At 47.2% G+C, this 17,491-nt stretch overlaps 2 protein-coding genes across 5 annotated transcripts in view; both read right to left on the bottom strand.

Moving 5' to 3' along the window:
* The window catches only part of rubcn (rubicon autophagy regulator), a 49,532-nt gene extending 41,335 nt beyond the window's left edge, over nucleotides 1-8,197 (bottom strand). For both annotated transcript variants that reach the window (XM_083767036.1, XM_083767037.1), the window contains exon 1: nucleotides 7,970-8,197. In XM_083767036.1, the coding sequence (XP_083623162.1) occupies nucleotides 7,970-8,007 (38 nt within the window). In that variant the 5' untranslated portion in view covers nucleotides 8,008-8,197. The remainder of the gene's footprint in view (nucleotides 1-7,969) is intronic.
* A 2,556-nt stretch (nucleotides 8,198-10,753) lies between these two features.
* LOC310860599 (kelch-like protein 28) overlaps nucleotides 10,754-17,491 on the bottom strand; it is a 31,915-nt gene continuing 25,177 nt past the window's right edge. For all 3 annotated transcript variants that reach the window (XM_083767615.1, XM_083767617.1, XM_083767616.1), the window contains exons 13-14: nucleotides 11,177-11,339; nucleotides 10,754-11,087 (exon numbers count right to left, since the gene is read on the bottom strand). In XM_083767615.1, coding sequence (XP_083623741.1) covers nucleotides 10,886-11,087; nucleotides 11,177-11,339 — 365 coding nt within the window. In that variant the 3' untranslated portion in view covers nucleotides 10,754-10,885. The remainder of the gene's footprint in view (nucleotides 11,088-11,176; nucleotides 11,340-17,491) is intronic.

Raw genomic sequence — 17,491 nt, 5'->3', positions numbered from 1 at the left:
ATGACACTTCCCTCTCAGAGACACACAAAAGTGCAAAGCTTGCATCCAGCAGGACTTCCTGTGTTTTTCCCCCCAGGTCAGCAGCAATGCTGTGTAACCCAATGCTCTGTACAGACACAGCCCATCAAACGGTCTAAGAGTCTTTTCAGAATTGTGCTTCTGGGGCACCAATAACGTTGTCATACTCATGATGAATATGGGTGTGTGTGTGTGTGTGTGTGTGTGCATGTGTGTGTGTGTGTGTGTGTGTGTGTGTGCGCATGTGCGTGTGTGTGTGCGCGTGTGTGCGTGCGCATGCATGCATATGTGTGCGACTGTGCATTTATGCATGCATTTGGTTTCATTGCTCTGTGGAAATGAAACCACATCACTTACTTAGACTGTTGTTCATTGATACCAAGAAGACTGCCGCAGACTGTTGTGCACAGCAAATAAAAAGCCAACACAATGAAGCCTGATTTATTCATACTGTATCATATTGTAGCAGTAGTGACCCCGAGAGCCTCTGCCTGATGACCACCTATAGCAGGGGTGTGAAACTTTGATGATGGAGAGGGTCACTATAGGCCTATGATATTTCCACACTCACTACAGAGGGCCACTATATGTCCACACTCACTACAGAGGGCCACTATATTTCCACACTCACTCCAGAGGGCCATTATAAATGTATATTTCCACACTCACTCCAGAGGGCCAATATATGTCCACACACACTCCAGAGGGCCACTATATGTCCAACTCCACACACACTCCAGAGGGCCACTATACAGTATGTCCAACTCCACACACACTCCAGAGGGCCACTATATGTCCACACTCACTCCAGAGGGCCACTATATGTCCACACACACTCCAGAGGGCCACTATATGTCCACACTCACTCCAGAGGGCCACTATATGTCCACACACACTCCAGAGGGCCACTATATGTCCACACACACTCCAGAGGGCCACTATATGTCCAACTCCACACACACTCCAGAGGGCCACTATATTCCCACACACTCTTGGAAACACTTTTGGAAAGAAAAAAACATCCGCGTATATTTAAGTTATTTGTCATGTGTGCCCTGTGCAATTTGTTCTTACGAAAAGGCAAACGGAAATACAAACTGTTCAATGCAAAAAACACAATTAAATTGTGAATCGCAATCATTTGTGCGACAATTGATCGTCAGCTTAAAATGTGTAATCGTGACAGACAGGCCTAGGCTCAACAACACAGACAGTGGGTCACATGTTTTGCAGGTTAGACCGCTGAGCTCAGTCACACCACAGTGTCCAGAAACATCCAAATAAACACGGTCACTTTCCACAAGGACTAGACATTCTGTTCTGTCCAGGACAGACAGACAGACAGACAGACAGACAGACAGACAGACAGAGACCTTTTTTGCAAACAGGCGTCGCTTAGACAGTATCTCATGACTTAAACGAATGACTTCACTTCACCCATGTCCAACCCATCTATGATGTCACTGGTAGGCAGGTTTCTGAACAGCCCTCCTCTGAGACAGGGGTAGACACCCCCCATGACGAGCATTAGTAGTGAGGGCCAATTATATTACGTTTTAAATGGGTGAAATCATCCTTTAAAAAGGAGTAACTTGTCCACCAAAATAAATGTCTATCAATTACAGACCCCATCAAACAAAACAATCCATGAATTCAAGGCCTGCCTTTTTCTCATTTTTACTTATTTACTGCCTTAGGCCAGCACCTCACCAACACTGGTGTACTGTGCGCCCTTTCCTGTTTTGTCGTCCTGCTGCCTCTCTTTTTGCATGCAATGAACCGAGGCACCCTGTTACATTGAAATCATCACTGCAAATTTGATGTGAATTCATTAATCTACTTATTTATTAATTTTTTTAAATCGATGCACGTGCCCCCCTGACCTCCCCCTATTTATAGGCAAATATTTTCCTGCAGGAAACACTGCGTTGATGTTGTGCGGGAATGTCTGGCATTAGAAGTGCTGAATTAGTTTAGAAAGCAGCAGGATAAAGTTGTATGCCTCCCGTCCTTTCATTTTCACTAGACATGTTTGGCTAGGGGCTAAAGATTTTAAGGGACCACCCCCAGGCAAAATAGGTCTGCAGGAGTCCCCGTTTCATCGGGTGTGTCACTTTAAACCAGGGGCCCTCAACTAGAAATGATGAAGGTCCACATATATTTTTTAAGTGGTGCAACCACTTCTACATCCAGCATGCAATGTCCATGTACCTGTGTACGTGTGCATGTGTGTACCTGTGACCCTGTGTGAGCACGAGTGGTGTGCGCATGTGTGAAATTGGAACGAGAGAAGTATGTGACATGGCTGCCACCTGCTGGACGCAAACGATACAGAGAAGAAATTGGAACGATACAGAGAAGAAATTGGAACGATACAAATTGGAACGATACAGAGAACCAATAGACGGGAGTTGCACCACTTGGTTCACACTGGTGTGATTTTTTTTAATAAGACCGAGGTCCGGTCCCATGCGCGGAGTCCATCGGAGAGCGGGGCTCTATGCCCGTTTAGTATGGTCAAGCCAAGCTTATACAAATCAGATCCCCTTCCACCGCGCGCGCCCTTGGGGGACATTTTGGGGGCCTTTGCAGCAATTTCACGTGAGAAATGTACCATCTGATGTTATTTATATTATTAACTTCTTCCCTCCATTAACATAAGACACACAATGTAGTTGTGCTGCAGCAACACTGCCTGGATTGAATTGAAATTGACTGTGGCTGGCCTGGCCTGAGCTTAGGAGAGATTCTTTTTTGCTGGCCTGACCTGATGCAAAAAAATGATTTTTATTTTTATTTATTTTTTAATAATTTGCCTAGGGTCCGCAGAGAGGTGGTCTGCCAGTTGAGGACCCCTGCTTTAAACCATCCAACCATCCACTTCCTTAAAGGTGTAGGTAAACGGAAATGGTGATCATTTTATTTTTACGTTTCAACATGAAACACCGGTCTGAAGTTTCTGAACCAATCAGAGTGTCGATATGGGGAATTAAACGGGTGAGCTTCATTTTCATTGGCTTTTATCGATGTGTATCTCTACACGTCATCACGCAGCACGTTTTCGTTTTCAAGAAGTCATGAAAAAATATTTTTATGGACTTTTGATATAAAAAAATTAGAATTTGCCCATTTTTTTGGCATCCATTGTTACGTATGTCCATATGATGGTCTAAAAGTGTGAAAATCCTGGTCTCTAAAACTACCTCCCCCTGGCCAGCCGGGGCGCCTGATGGAGGGGAAAGGAACTGGTCGGAATAACGTGTCCCTTCCACGCGCTACGTCCGGCCGGGGAAATTCCCCTCTGTCAGGTGAAAAGAAGCAGCTTGGACTTCTCATGCATAGAAGGAGGCATGAGGTCAGTCCGCTGCCCCCCCAGGTTGGCAGAGGAAGTGTAGTGCCCAGGATTACATTAGATAATTGGCACTGGGTGAAAAGAAAAACTGGGTTACAAAATCGTGGGATAAAAAAAAGAAAAAGAAAGAAATGTGTGAAAAACATATTTTTCATTTCACTACGCCTTTAAGTGACTATGTGTGTGGTTCTCTGCCTAGCTGGGTCTCTGCCTGGGTATGTGTGAGCACCTGTGCGCAACCAAACACACTCAAACACACACGCACATATTAACTGTATATATGGTGATTTCAGGTGTGCCGGTACAGTACAGTACAGTAGAGGGTACAGTAGAGGGACCCCCACACGGAATTGGGGCGGCACCCTGGGTGCGTTCCTGTCGGCCTGGAACCACACGGAGTTGCACCACTTACTTCACACGGGTGTGATTTATTTATATTTTTTACACCAAACACACAGACACATTTTCAGATTGTAGATCTGGTATTTCCGTCAAACGTACGTAGGGACACGGGTTCAACACTGATGTAAAATAACTTGTGACAAGCGTGATGCCACCGGTGATGGCGGGTGAATCTCGGGCAAATTGCGCCACATGATAGAGACACGTAAAGAATGCACTAGCTGGTCCAGGAGCACAGTGTCTGGTATGGAGCACTCATAATGAGATCCCGTTGTGCACAGAATAAGGTTGGGCGATATGCCATTTTTTTTCAACCGCCCATCGTCTGACAAATATTCGCCGATTAACGATGTATTCGTGTCATAAAAGTAAAGTGAGAACAGCTCACTGCAGGTCGCAAAAAAGCCAGATCTACAAGCTCTCAAGGCGCCACGTCCTGCCTGTTTTTGCAGCTCCGTTCGCTAGGCGTTGAGAGCCTGTAGATCAGTCTGTTTCTGCAGCGCAGCTGCGCAGCCAGGGTAACTTGCTCCCTTGCCTCCCCGCACCGGCGGTCCGTCGGAGGCTCGGAGCGGAGCCCACAAGCTGCTGCGGCCGGGCTGCTGCTGATCTACAAGCTCTCAAGGCATCACGTCCTGCCTGTTTTTGCAGTGCCGTTCGCTACGCGTTGAGAGCTTGTAGATCTGTCTATTTTTGCAGCGCTGGTGTCGGGGTTCATTCACGTTGTCAATAAAAATAACTTAGATTACAGGCGGATATAAAGTTCAATCAGAGGGTTGCAGCACCAGTAGGGGCTACACACTTAAGCTAAGCGCTATTATGATCCCCGAGCCTATACACTAACACTAGTAGACAGTTTTATTTTCCCCCCCGACTTCACGGGTGAGGCATTGGGATTGTGATGATACACGAGACAGCAGTGTGCATTCTGTTGTGACTGTATATTATTAAACTGCATGGGTCTGGACTCCGGAGCTTAAACATGTAGGCTACAGCCTCCCTCAGCTCCCAGCCTTTACTTTGGCTGGCGGCTGCCGTAAGTGCCGTGCCCCGGTGCCCGATGCTGCTGAGTGCGGGGACTGTGGGAGCATACATTATAACGGAGGAGGTGATTTCCACCCGGCCGCTGTTACTACTTTGCTGGGCCAAATTGATTCACATGTTGCTCACACTTTACAGGTTAATTGGGCTAAATCGTCCCGAGAAATCGCCTAATAAAAATATTCGGTGATTGGATTCGTATATTCGCGATTGACGATGTATTCGTATCGTCACCCAACCCTAGCACAGAAGCCTCTTATCTCCATATTTGAACTTTGTTGTGTTTCTGCGTCAATTAAAGCCCTAACTGATCACACTGCAGTGTCACACAAAAGTATTCAAAAGTAACACATCCACACTTTGAGCTTGCAGATCTTCTACTTTTGATGCTTTTGAATTTGGATCCTGAAACGTACTCTCACCTATGGTCATGAAGTGTGGGAAGTGTGGGGACCGAAAGAATACAAGTGGACAAAATGAGTTTTCTTCAACGGGTGGCTGGCGTCTCCCTTAGAGATAGGGAGAGAAGTTCGGTCACATGAGAGACTCGGAGTAGAACCGCTGCTCCTTCGCCTGAAAAGGAGCCAGCTGAGGTGGTTCGGGCATCTGGTTAGGATGCCTCTCGGGCGCCTCCCTACGGAGGTCCTCGACGCACGTCCGACTGGAAGGAGACCCCGGGGCAGACCAAAGCGCAGTTGGAGGAAACACATCGACTCACTGGCCGTGGAACGTCTCGGAATCCCCCAGGAGGAAGTCACTAATGTTGCTCTGGAGGGGGACGTCTGGAGCACTCTGGTGGAGCTGTTGCCCCTGCGACCCGACTACGGATAAGCGGTTGAAGATGGATGGAAACGTAACAAGTTTTGGACATACAGACGATAGATATCGTAATGATCAATTATTGTGGAACGCTTTCGAGGGCCAAAAACGGATATGTTGCAGGGGTCAAACCCAGCTACGATGGAGACAGTCCCAATGTTTAGACAAAGTAGTAACTGACTTAGGTTTTTTTTTTTACAGTGACGTTACTTCACTTATTCCGAGAAACATCACCAAACAAAATGATGGCATGTTGAAACTGGACTGTTAAACCATTTCAGGTGGGAACCCCTTTTGGTGTTTTAAGCATTCTGTTCTACTTTAGCTATTGGAAAATAGCAGATGTACAAGCCCGTAGCGCGGCACAGCTTGCAGGTCTGCTATTTTTGAAAATTTGTGAAAATGTGGCGCAAATATTTGAATATAATTATATTCTTTCAGAGCGAACGTTTAACTCAAATCTTTGCTTCTGGGGTCGTTCCTGGAACAACATATCTTCAGATGGGAGTCGGTGGCCAATTACATATATTTATTGGGGTCCTTAATTGGCATTAAATAGTTTGAGCACCACTGGCATAGAAACATAGGTTTTTCAGTAAACTGTCATGATTTCACACCCAAAGTGCCCTAAAAGATATTTTGTAGAATCGAGCTCATGTCTAAATGGGTTAACAACAAAGTTAATGTTTATAGTATACCCGTCATAATAATCCTTCACTGAAGACAGAGCTTAAACATAAACAGCACCATCACGGGTCCAGCTATACTCGTCTAGTGTGAGTGCGAGTGTGCGTGCATGTTAACTTACAGGGGTAATGAGCAACATTCCACCATGTCTTTGAAATTAAGGATTAACTCTACAACTGTGCATGTGTGTGTGTGTGTGTGTGTGTGTGTGTGTGTGTGTGTGTGTGTGCCCAAGTTCCAACCTTCAAATGCAATTAGTTCCACCATCTCATCATCAACAATATAATAGAAAGAGAATCTTATCTATGCAGTCAGTGAGTCATAGCTCGCCTACGACTTGTCTGACTTTCACATTTGCAGCAGCATGACAAGCATGGGGTTCTTCTAATCTACACACTTATAGAGTATTCAAATGAGTGTCATCATGACAAAGGTTTGTTTACATACTGTAGTACATACAGCAGATTTCACTATAGCATATTTTGTAAATAAACAGAACAAAAACAAAACTAAAGTGCATTAGTTTTCCGTGGCCTTCGATACTGTACTTCGAAAATGTCAGATAAAGTCAACTAGAAGTTGCTTATTGCCTACCCCTGTCCTGTACCTTCCATGAAAACATTACAGTATTGCAATATGTTGTAAGCGGTGTCTTTTTTTTTATCCAGCCAAAAGTGCATGTATGTTGGAGCAAATATGACACCTTTGTCAATGTCGACATGACCAACTTTTATTAAGGTTATCTGTCAATATTTACCTCAGGTTTGCTATGTGAAACCCCATAACTATGCTAACTGTTTTTAGCATAGTTTCATTTATACTGTTTATATGAGAACCTAATAAGGCTCTAGTAACACATTCGTTGGCTGCATAGTGCATAAACGGGAGGGTTTTGTTAGAGTCGCTTGTTAAATGAACAGATAACACTCTCATCTAATGACAACACTATTAACTTTAGCTGTAGCTGAATAGCTACTCGAGCCAAACCCATTGCAGCTGTCATACGGCACATTGACGACCTATCGAATTATGTGACTCCAGGGGTCGCTGTTTGGCACATTCACGGTTGATTCGTGCATTATTGTTTTACGTTTTGATTGATTGAATAATTCAAGAATGTATTAACAGTTTGGAGAATTACAGTAAATTTCAAGCACAACTCAATACAAAACTGTTAACTGTGGACGACACCATGAAGCACTACACTCGTTTACAATAGGGTCAACCATTTTCAATCCACCACATTTAGAGACGTACGTTACGGATAGCCTAATAGATTAAGACTATCGAGTCGTAGCTGTATAGTCATTTGAGGACTTAATTAAAACATAATAAAGTATAATAACAAGTGATTTCCTTGTTGGAAAGGGATGTAAATATGTTTCCCTTGTAATAATTGCCAATTTTGCCGTGGAGCCAGACTATCATGTACTTAGCCAAAGGCAAGGCTAAATTGAATAATGTAATAATGTGATGCAATCTGTAAAGAAAATCTACCGGACTGGCTCCCTTTTCCGACAGCGATTTTGCCTTAACCTCGCGTCACCAGGCTTTCCACCTCGGAGGAACAACAACCGATAGGTCACAGATGTCAGCGTGCCACCGCTTGCCAGGAAGGCCCATGATAGTACTACCCCAGTCAGTCACTCTCACCTGCGTTCCTCGGCTTCTCCCTCGGCTGTGATCTCCATGAATGTGTCCTAAGGTCCTACTCCTAATCCTTCCTTCAGCTCGGGGGGGGGGAACCGAACAACGATCTCCAGCTATCAGCTTCCCCCCTGACGAAGATATGCTCCACTTATTAGCGTCAGGACGATGGACTCGGGTCCCAAAAAACAATGAGCTCCATGAGACTCACTCCACAGCTCTCACTGTTACGCCGACATGATGATATCTCTTCTGTCACATTCAAAACAGTGGAGAAGGAGGAGGGGCTATGGGGGGGCGTACTACCGCATGACTTGTCTTGGCCTGCATCAGCTAAATAGGCGGGGCTGACGCTCTAAATCACTGGGTCTCAAACAGTGGGCCGGGACCCCATTTTGGGTCGCGGACAAATAAATAAATAAGTAAGAAACTAAAATAAGTAAATAAATAAATACATTCCCAAAAAGCAATAAATAAATCATGAATTAAAAACAAATTCAATGATTTCAAGTAATTTCATGAATTAAAAAAGACAAATCTAAGAAATTCGATACATTTGTAGAAATAGAAGTAGTGAAAGTAGCCTAAATAGCTGATCTACAAGCTGCAGTGCGAATTGTGAATCACTCATTGTGAACTTAATATTTTTTTATAGGCTATATATTTTATGAATTTATGAACAGTAGCTTAAGTAGCAGATCTACTCTACTCACAATGCTGCTAGAAGTTATGCGTTGTGCACTTGGGTCTCTCTCTTGGCTCTTTTGGGTCTTTTCATATGATGAATTCCTGTTCTGTTTTTTAGCTACATAGAAATGTCTATTTGTATGTCTCTAAATGTTTTGATGAATTGAACAATGTGGACCCTGTTGTAAACAAGTGTAATGCTTAATTGGGTCGTCCACTCACAGTTAACAGTCTTTGTATTGAGTTTGTGCTTGAAATGTACTGCAAATTCTGCAAACTGTTAATAAATATTTCAATCAATCAATCAATGGGTCTTGACTCTTGAGCTAAAAAGTAACTGGGTTTAGAATGCCCATGCGGCTTGTTGTGTTTATGCGAGACTTGACAAAATGGCATGAATGGGAAACTAATGAGTTTAAAACCCCAGACACAAATGCCTTGGATGATGCTGCCATCTGCTGTTCCAAATATGATTCTGCACCACACCGCAACACACCATACTAGCTAAATCTTGTATAGCCTACTATTATACATGCATTATTACTTATATTAATATTACATATTATTACATTATTATTTTATTTGTATTAATATATTACCACCACCCTTTAATGCTGGATCTGGCGAAAACTTCTGATTACCTACCTTACACCAGCGGTATAGGCAACCTTATGCTGCATTCACATGGAATCACATGAAATATTAAATATTTTAACATTGTTACAGTCGCCGGTTCTGGCTGCCGTGCCGTCCTGTTCCGTTTACCGTCCTGCTCCCGTCCACTAACATGTGTGTGTACCCCATGATTTGATTGGCTGAGGGCTTAAAAAGTGAGGATAAAAAATGCCAAAAGTGATTGGGCGGAATGTGAGGAGGCTCTCACCATAATGGACTATGAACTGTGTGGACATTATAATTGCTCTTAATCTGCCATCGTCTACAGTACAATCATTAATCGTCTGCCCAGATTTGTCAGATTGTAATAATTTATATGTTATGTTTCAATAATGTGCCGACAACTTACAAGCTGCTAGATCTGTGTTGTTCATCGTTGTGATGAGTGTTGTTTTAACGTCACAATATCATAGCACATGTTCTGTAGTTGCCAGAGAGACAGATGATACCATCACTGAAATTGATTAATTGAGATGAGTTTTTCTTATTTTTTTTATTTTTTTAAAACGGAACAAAATTTAAACCAATAAACTCTATGAAGGTTGCACTGGTACAGTGTACTATATCATTACAAAAATGTTACCAAAAGACACCTTTTTTATTGTATAAATCCTGTACCCCTACTACCATGAGCAACATGGTATATCAAGTATACACAATACTTGAACACATTGTACTTATACTGTGTGTATAATAGACAAAAATAAAACAACCTCGGTAGCTAATTACCGTAATACACATTATCAGACATTTTTACACACATAACACGTCCCTCGATGTCTCAAAACATAAATATAAGTTCACAGCTAGACAAAAGAAAAACAGGAAAGCATGTATTATCTCTACAGTGCATAACCTTCAAAGACATCACATTAGGCATGTGAAGCCATTGTGCAAGAAACATCCGGGGTTTGATTTGCTACAGTGCTCACCTCAGGCTCATATACACGGTATATGGCCTCTCTTGCACCCATGAACGCATTTACTGGTCAGTAGCAGGGGGGCAGTCAGCCAGATATTTTGTGAAGCCTCATTTGAAATCGGTAGTTCATATAATGGCCTGTTGTGGCGCTGGACCGGACCCAAAAAGCCCCATAGCTCCATAGAGGCCCATGTATTTTGGCCCAACTTCACCTAGACTGTATTACCTTAATAAACATGGTCATGAATACTTTCTTCTTCCAGTCACTAGTTTAAAGTCTCATTTCTAATGTCATAATATTCTTTTTGGAAAATTATGGTCCCATTAATTAAAAAAATGACCATAAAGAAAAAAAACCATCGCGTATGTTCTGAGGGGCGTGGCTACCATTACAGTCTATGATCGGGATTCCCCTCCCACTCGAGTCAAAATAAAAACCAACGGAGAAGAAGGGGGGAAGTCCCGCCTCGTTGTCTGGGCAGCCAATGACCAGCTGGTATACAAAACGGAGCCAGCCAATGGCCAGCTGGTACCAAAGATGGCGACTTACATCAGGAATTAGCATATTATTACAGGCTTCATTTTACGTTCATGTTAGACCCGGGGAACGCTTTGTCCATATTTTTTACAGTCTATGGTCAGTAGTCATCATAATCGGTATCGTCTTCGTCGGACTCATGTGGGTTAGGGTAAGGGTAAGGTAAGTAATTTACATCTGTACTCAGCCAGAGAGAGACACAGCTGAAAAAGCTGCGACATGTCGTGCGACTGTCGTGGTGCTCATACACACTCCATGTGTCCGTCTGGTCACAGTACTCTTGGACTTCAAGCGCTTCACCGCTAAACAAAGACAGAACCAATAGCAATGAGAGAAATGTTTGGTGGTGAACAGACACTTTATTTCCAGGTTATAGTAAATTGTCTCGTACCTGCCATAATCACCAAACCCGCCTAGTACGTAGATCTTTCCAGCCATCGCAACCGCACCAGAATAACAGCATGAATGCCGCAACAACGCACACATTGTCCACTTGTTTGTCCTTGGGTCGTAGCACTCCACCTTGTTCGTGATCACTGATGAACGCTTACCACCTGTTAGATAAAGAGGAATTAACACCCTGAACGCCGAGGGTTATTTAATCCATTAGATCAGTGTTTCTCAACCTTTTTTGTCCCAGGGCACACTTTTCATAGCCTAAAAATCTCGGGGCACACCTAGATATACGGTTTGTGTATATACTGTATATATACCGGTGTGTGTATTGTATATATAGTAAATATATATATAATATATATATATATATATATATATTGTGGAGTCTTGGTGGGAAATGAACAGGCAGAACAGGGTATTGCAGCACTTCAAAACGCTGTTTATTAGCAAGAAGGTTGATTATGACAGTTAGATCACAATGAGACGCTCGACATCCGTCTCTGGGTAGCATTCACAAGCGTACAGTATTATTGGCTTCACAGGATTCCTTCGATCGCCTGGAGTAGGGTGAGAAACATCCGTTAGTTTCAACTTAGATTATACAGTCTTCTTCTTACGGCACGACTCCACACTGGAGGGCTCGTTATAATAAGAAACGATAAGAATAATAATAATATGACGGCGGAGCCTTGCTTCGTGACGTCGTCAGTATTTAGCCTTTACTGTAGCGTATCTTCTCCCATAGCGGGTTCAGCTCCGAGCGTGCACCTGCCGTTTAGCCCACCGGCGTTCAATACAACGAGAGCCTGCTTGCTAGGCAGTCCTCGAAGAATAGTCTGTGTGGAATTAAATAGGTTTCCTTCCGACCTTTTAGTATGGGTTCCAGTTGTCTTCGCTGTGGCAGGGCTGCCCCCCTGTTGCGTCGCGATAACTGTGAACTCCTGGAACTCCCGTTCCTAATTCACTCATTCATCCGTGTCGTCCGAGGTCTCTGTCCCGCGGACATTCCCTGGCCCGATCCTGAAAGCCTGTGACGGGGAGAGTGACAGTTAAGGCATGCAGAGATATATACACAGGAGTGTGTGTGTTTGGTGAGAGCGTGTGTGTCTGCTTACCCCCCGACGGTTTGTGCGTGCGTGCCTCCGTGAGCGCTTGTGTGTGTGAACCAGCCGCTGTCAGACCGACTACTAAGTCTTCCTTTTATACGCCGGGTGTGGCCGCTTGCTGGTTTGGGCGCGGTCCGTCCATCAGCTCAATCTGGTGGAGGAGGAGGTTCGGGACGTAGACCTCCCCTATTAGGCGGCCGAGGGCGTGTCTTACGATCCGAGGCGTCTTCTGTCTGACAGCTTGTCTGGTTGCCCTGGCAACGCACTTACCATCGCGGGGTGTCGCTCGCGAGACCCCACACACTCCCCCCCTAAGATCCTCGCTGAGGCGAGGGGCTTTATTTTCTTCCTCTTCTTCATACATCCTGGACATCGCATCTGCATGGCGTATGTCTTTACCGGGTCTGTGTTCTACCGTGAACGTGTAGTTCTGTAGTTCTAGGAACCAACGGGTGACCCGCTCGTTCCGATCTTTGTTTGTGGACATCCACTTGAGGGGCGCGTGGTCGGTTACTAAGGTGAACCTTCGGCCCCACAGGTAGTACCGTAGGTGGTGGATTGCCCACTTCACTGCGAGGCACTCTTTCTCGACTGTAGAGTAGTTCCTCTCGTGTTTGAGCAACTTTCTACTTATGAACGTGACTGGGTGTTCGTCTCCCTCTAGCGTCTGGGCCAGGACAGCACCGATTCCTGTGTTAGACGCGTCTGTGTGGAGGACGAAAGGGGTATTAAAGTCAGGTGTAATCAGGACTGGGCTTCCACAGAGGGCATCTTTCAACGCTTGAAATGCGCGCTCTGTTCCCTCGGTCCATTTTACGTGGTGTGGTAGACTTTTTTTTGTGAGATCGTGTAACGGGCTGGCGGTGGCAGCAAAGTCTTTTACAAATTTTTGATAGTACGACACTAGGCCGAGGAAAGACTTCACTTGTTTTTTGGTGGCGGGCCGTGGCCAGTTCTGTATTCTCTCTATTTTTTTCTCTTGTGGCTTAATGCAGCCGCGTCCAATTGTATAGCCTAAATAGTCTGTTTCGGTCCAGGCTATACGACTCTTCTTGGCGTTAACGGCTAAGCCCGCCTGGCGTAGGGCGTTGAGCACGGCATCTAGCCTTTCTAGGTGCTGCCGCCAGGTGGCGCTATGGATGATCACGTCGTCCAAATATGCCGCCGCATAGGCGCTATGGGGTCTCAGGACTTTGTCCATTAATCGTTGGAAGGTCGCCGGAGCTCCGTGTACACCGAAGGGCATGACTTTATATTGAAACAGCCCATCTGGGGTGGTAAATGCTGTTTTTGGTTTGGCTCGCTCGGTTAGGCCAACTTGCCAATACCCTTTCGTCAGGTCTAATGTACTAATGTGTCTAGCGGGGCCCAGCCGTTCAATTAGCTCGTCTACGCGAGCCATGGGGTAGGCGTCAAACTGCGATATCTCATTTAATTTCCTAAAATCGTTACAGAAACGTAGGCTCCCATCTGGCTTGGGAACGATAACTATGGGGCTCGACCAGGGGCTGTGTGACTCTTCTATGACGTCTAGCTCGAGCATTTTCTTCACTTCCTCCTGTATGGCCCGCCTACGAGTTTCCGGGATCCTATACGGCCGTAGCCTGACTACCTTACCCGGGGTCGTATCGATGTCGTGTTTTACTACCGAGGTACGGCCGGGTAGCTCGGAGAAAACATCTCTGTTCCGGTCTAAGAGCTCTCGGATATCCTGTTGTTGTTGCGGGGCCAAGCCTTCTCCTACAGCAACGGGTGGAGTCTGGGGAGGGGGGCGGGTCAACAGAGCAGGTAGCGGAACGGTTTCCGGCGGATACCACTTTTTCAGAATGTTTATATGGTATACCTGCTGGCCCCGTCTCCTCCCTGGTTGGGCCACTCGATAATTAACGGGACTGAGCTTCTTTACAATCTCGTATGGACCTTTCCAGCGGGCTAGGAATTTACATTCTGTCGTGGGGACAAGGACGAGGACCTGGTCCCCAGGCTTGAATTCTCTCACTTGTGCGCCTCTATTGTACACTCTACTTTGTGCTGCCTGTGCCTCTGCCATATGTTGTCGCACAAGCGGCCAGATGCGGCTGGCGCGCGCCTGTAGTATTTCTACATGTTCGATGACATTTCGCAGTGGGGAGGGCTGACTCTCCCATGTCTCTTTTGCGATATCTAGCAATCCGCGGGGCTGTCTCCCATACAGGAGCTCGAACGGGGAGAAGCCTGTGGATGCCTGGGGTACTTCTCTTATGGCAAACAGTACATATGGGATGAGGCGGTCCCAATCTTTTCCGTCCTCTTCGGCTACTCTTTTTAGCATTTTCTTCAGTGTGTGATTAAATCGTTCTACCAGCCCATCGGTCTGAGGATGGTAGGCAGATGTGCGTATTTGTTTCACTTTCAGCCAGCTATAGAGCGCCTTGATAACCCGTGAGACGAAACATGTCCCTTGGTCCGTCAGGATTTCGTCTACTAAGCCTACTCTACTAAAGAGCATCATGAGCTCGTGTGACACTGTTTTGGCATTGGCGACCCGCAGGGGTATAGCCTCGGGATATCGTGTGGCATAATCAAGGATAACTAGGATATATCGGTGCCCGCGCGCCGACTTGGGTAGGGGACCCACTATGTCCATAGCTATACGCGAGAAAGGGACACCGATAATCGGCATGGGAATGAGCGGACTGTGCACGACCCCCCGCGGGGACGTGAGTTGACATTCCTCGCATGACCGACAGAAATCTTCGACCGCTCTTTTTACTCCCGGCCAGTAGAAGCGAGCCAATATGCGATCATACGTCTTCTGTACTGCTAAATGAGCGCCTAGTTGATGTGAGTGTGCCAAATATAACACCCGCAATACATGGGATCTAGGTACGAGTAATTGTTCAATTACAGCCTCTACTTTATCTTTGACGGCTCGATAAAGTAGACCATTACGTACTAGAAAGTGAGGGAAGGTTATTTCGCTCACCCCATCACACCGCTTCCCCTCGACAGTGGAGAGGTTTCTCCGCGCCCCCTCTAGGTTCGGGTCGGTCCACTGGGCCGTGGCGAACTCCCCTTGTAGGCGAGTGGGGGGTCCGTCCACTTGGGGGAAGCTGACGAAGGGGTCCTCGTCGAGTGGCGGGGTCTCGTCTGCTGAGGAGTGGACTTTCTCCGGGCCGGACTCGTCCGGGGCGGCGGCTGTTGCTGCTGATACCGGCCCAGCTGCGGGTTCTCCGAGGGCGGGGCAGGCGCGGTGTCTCTCCGTCTCTGGTCTAGGGTGGCGTTTTCTTCCCCTCTTCCGCGGTGGACGGCGGAGGCCCGGGGTCCAATACTTGTCGAAGAGCGGGCAGTCTGTGCCTATCAGGAGGGGGACGGGTAGGTCCGGAACCACTCCGGCGGGTACCGTCACGCTGCCTCGGGGGGTCTGGATGTGTATTTGGGTCACTGGGTAGCGGCGCAGGTCGCCATGCACGCAGCTGACCGGGACCGTCTCGGGTCCACCGCCGGTCACCAGGTCCCCTCTCACCAGTGTCACCACACTACCGGAGTCTACCAGGGCCTGGGTGTCTCTGCCGTTCACTCGGACCGGTAGGGCTGCCTGGCACTGTGCGGAGCTTCCCGAGTGCAGGCAGTGTCTGGAGCCCACCAGACTGGCGGCCGAGGCCATCGAGACGTCGGGGTCCCGTGCCCGGTCCGGACATGCCCAGGAAAGGTGGTCCTCCTGTCCGCAGACGTAGCACCGCCTGGGTGGGCCGCGGGCTGGTGGTGGGTTCGTCCGGGGTTTAGGCGTGGGGACCGTCTGGGCCTGGCGGCGGCGGTCCCGTCCTTGTCGGTTGTCGGTCTTCGCTGGTTCAGTTTTAGATGGTTGCAACATCTGGGTGCCCACCTGGTAGTTCTCTACCAGGGTGACTAGCTCTTCAACGGTGGCGGGGCAGGCGTGTACCGCCATCTTCTTTGCGTCGGGGGGCAGGGCTCTCACGCCGCGGTCGATCACTATCCTGTCGAGGAGTGGGGTGCCTTCTCCTGTAGTGAGCCAGTTCTGTGTGAGTCTGCACAGGTCGGCGAACTGGGTGCGCGCCGGCTGCGCCATGCGGAACTCCCACTGGTGGAACCTGTGTGCTCTGGCGGGAAGGCTGTACCCCAGGCTGGACAGGATGGCGGCTTTTAGCTTTCCGTAGTCGAGCGCGTCTCTGGCGGTGAGGTCCCGGCATGCTTGCTGTGCCGGTCCGTACAGGTAGGGGGCTACGATGCCACCCCAGTCGGCCAGTGGCCACCTCTCCCGGGTGGCGGAGCGTTCGAATACCTCTAGGAAAGCCTCGATGTCGTCGTCAGGTGTTTGCTTAGTGAGCACGGCTGCTGGTGATCGGTGCGTCTCTGTCCAGTCTGCGCAGTACCTCCCGCATGCACGTCTGGAGGTCCGTGTTGCTCTTCACCAGGGCGTTTAAGGCTGCTGCTTGGTCCATATTAGGCGGTGGTTAGGACCTGCTTTACCCACATTCTCCACCAAATGTGGAGTCTTGGTGGGAAATGAACAGGCAGAACAGGGTATTGCAGCACTTCAAAACGCTGTTTATTAGCAAGAAGGTTGATTATGACAGTTAGATCACAATGAGACGCTCGACATCCGTCTCTGGGTAGCATTCACAAGCGTACAGTATTATTGGCTTCACAGGATTCCTTCGATCGCCTGGAGTAGGGTGAGAAACATCCGTTAGTTTCAACTTAGATTATACAGTCTTCTTCTTACGGCACGACTCCACACTGGAGGGCTCGTTATAATAAGAAACGATAAGAATAATAATAATATGACGGCGGAGCCTTGCTTCGTGACGTCGTCAGTATTTAGCCTTTACTGTAGCGTATCTTCTCCCATAGCGGGTTCAGCTCCGAGCGTGCACCTGCCGTTTAGCCCACCGGCGTTCAATACAACGAGAGCCTGCTTGCTAGGCAGTCCTCGAAGAATAGTCTGTGTGGAATTAAATAGGTTTCCTTCCGACCTTTTAGTATGGGTTCCAGTTGTCTTCGCTGTTGCAGGGCTGCCCCCCTGTTGCGTCGCGATAACTGTGAACTCCTGGAACTCCCGTTCCTAATTCACTCATTCATCCGTGTCGTCCGAGGTCTCTGTCCCGCGGACATTCCCTGGCCCGATCCTGAAAGCCTGTGACGGGGAGAGTGACAGTTAAGGCATGCAGAGATATATACACAGGAGTGTGTGTGTTTGGTGA

Source organism: Protomyctophum parallelum (genome assembly GCF_964188405.1).
Source record: "Protomyctophum parallelum genome assembly, chromosome: 6".
NCBI lineage: Eukaryota > Metazoa > Chordata > Actinopteri > Myctophiformes > Myctophidae > Protomyctophum > Protomyctophum parallelum.
Note: the sequence above shows the minus strand (reverse complement) of the source record. Positions and strands in the feature narration are given on the sequence as shown.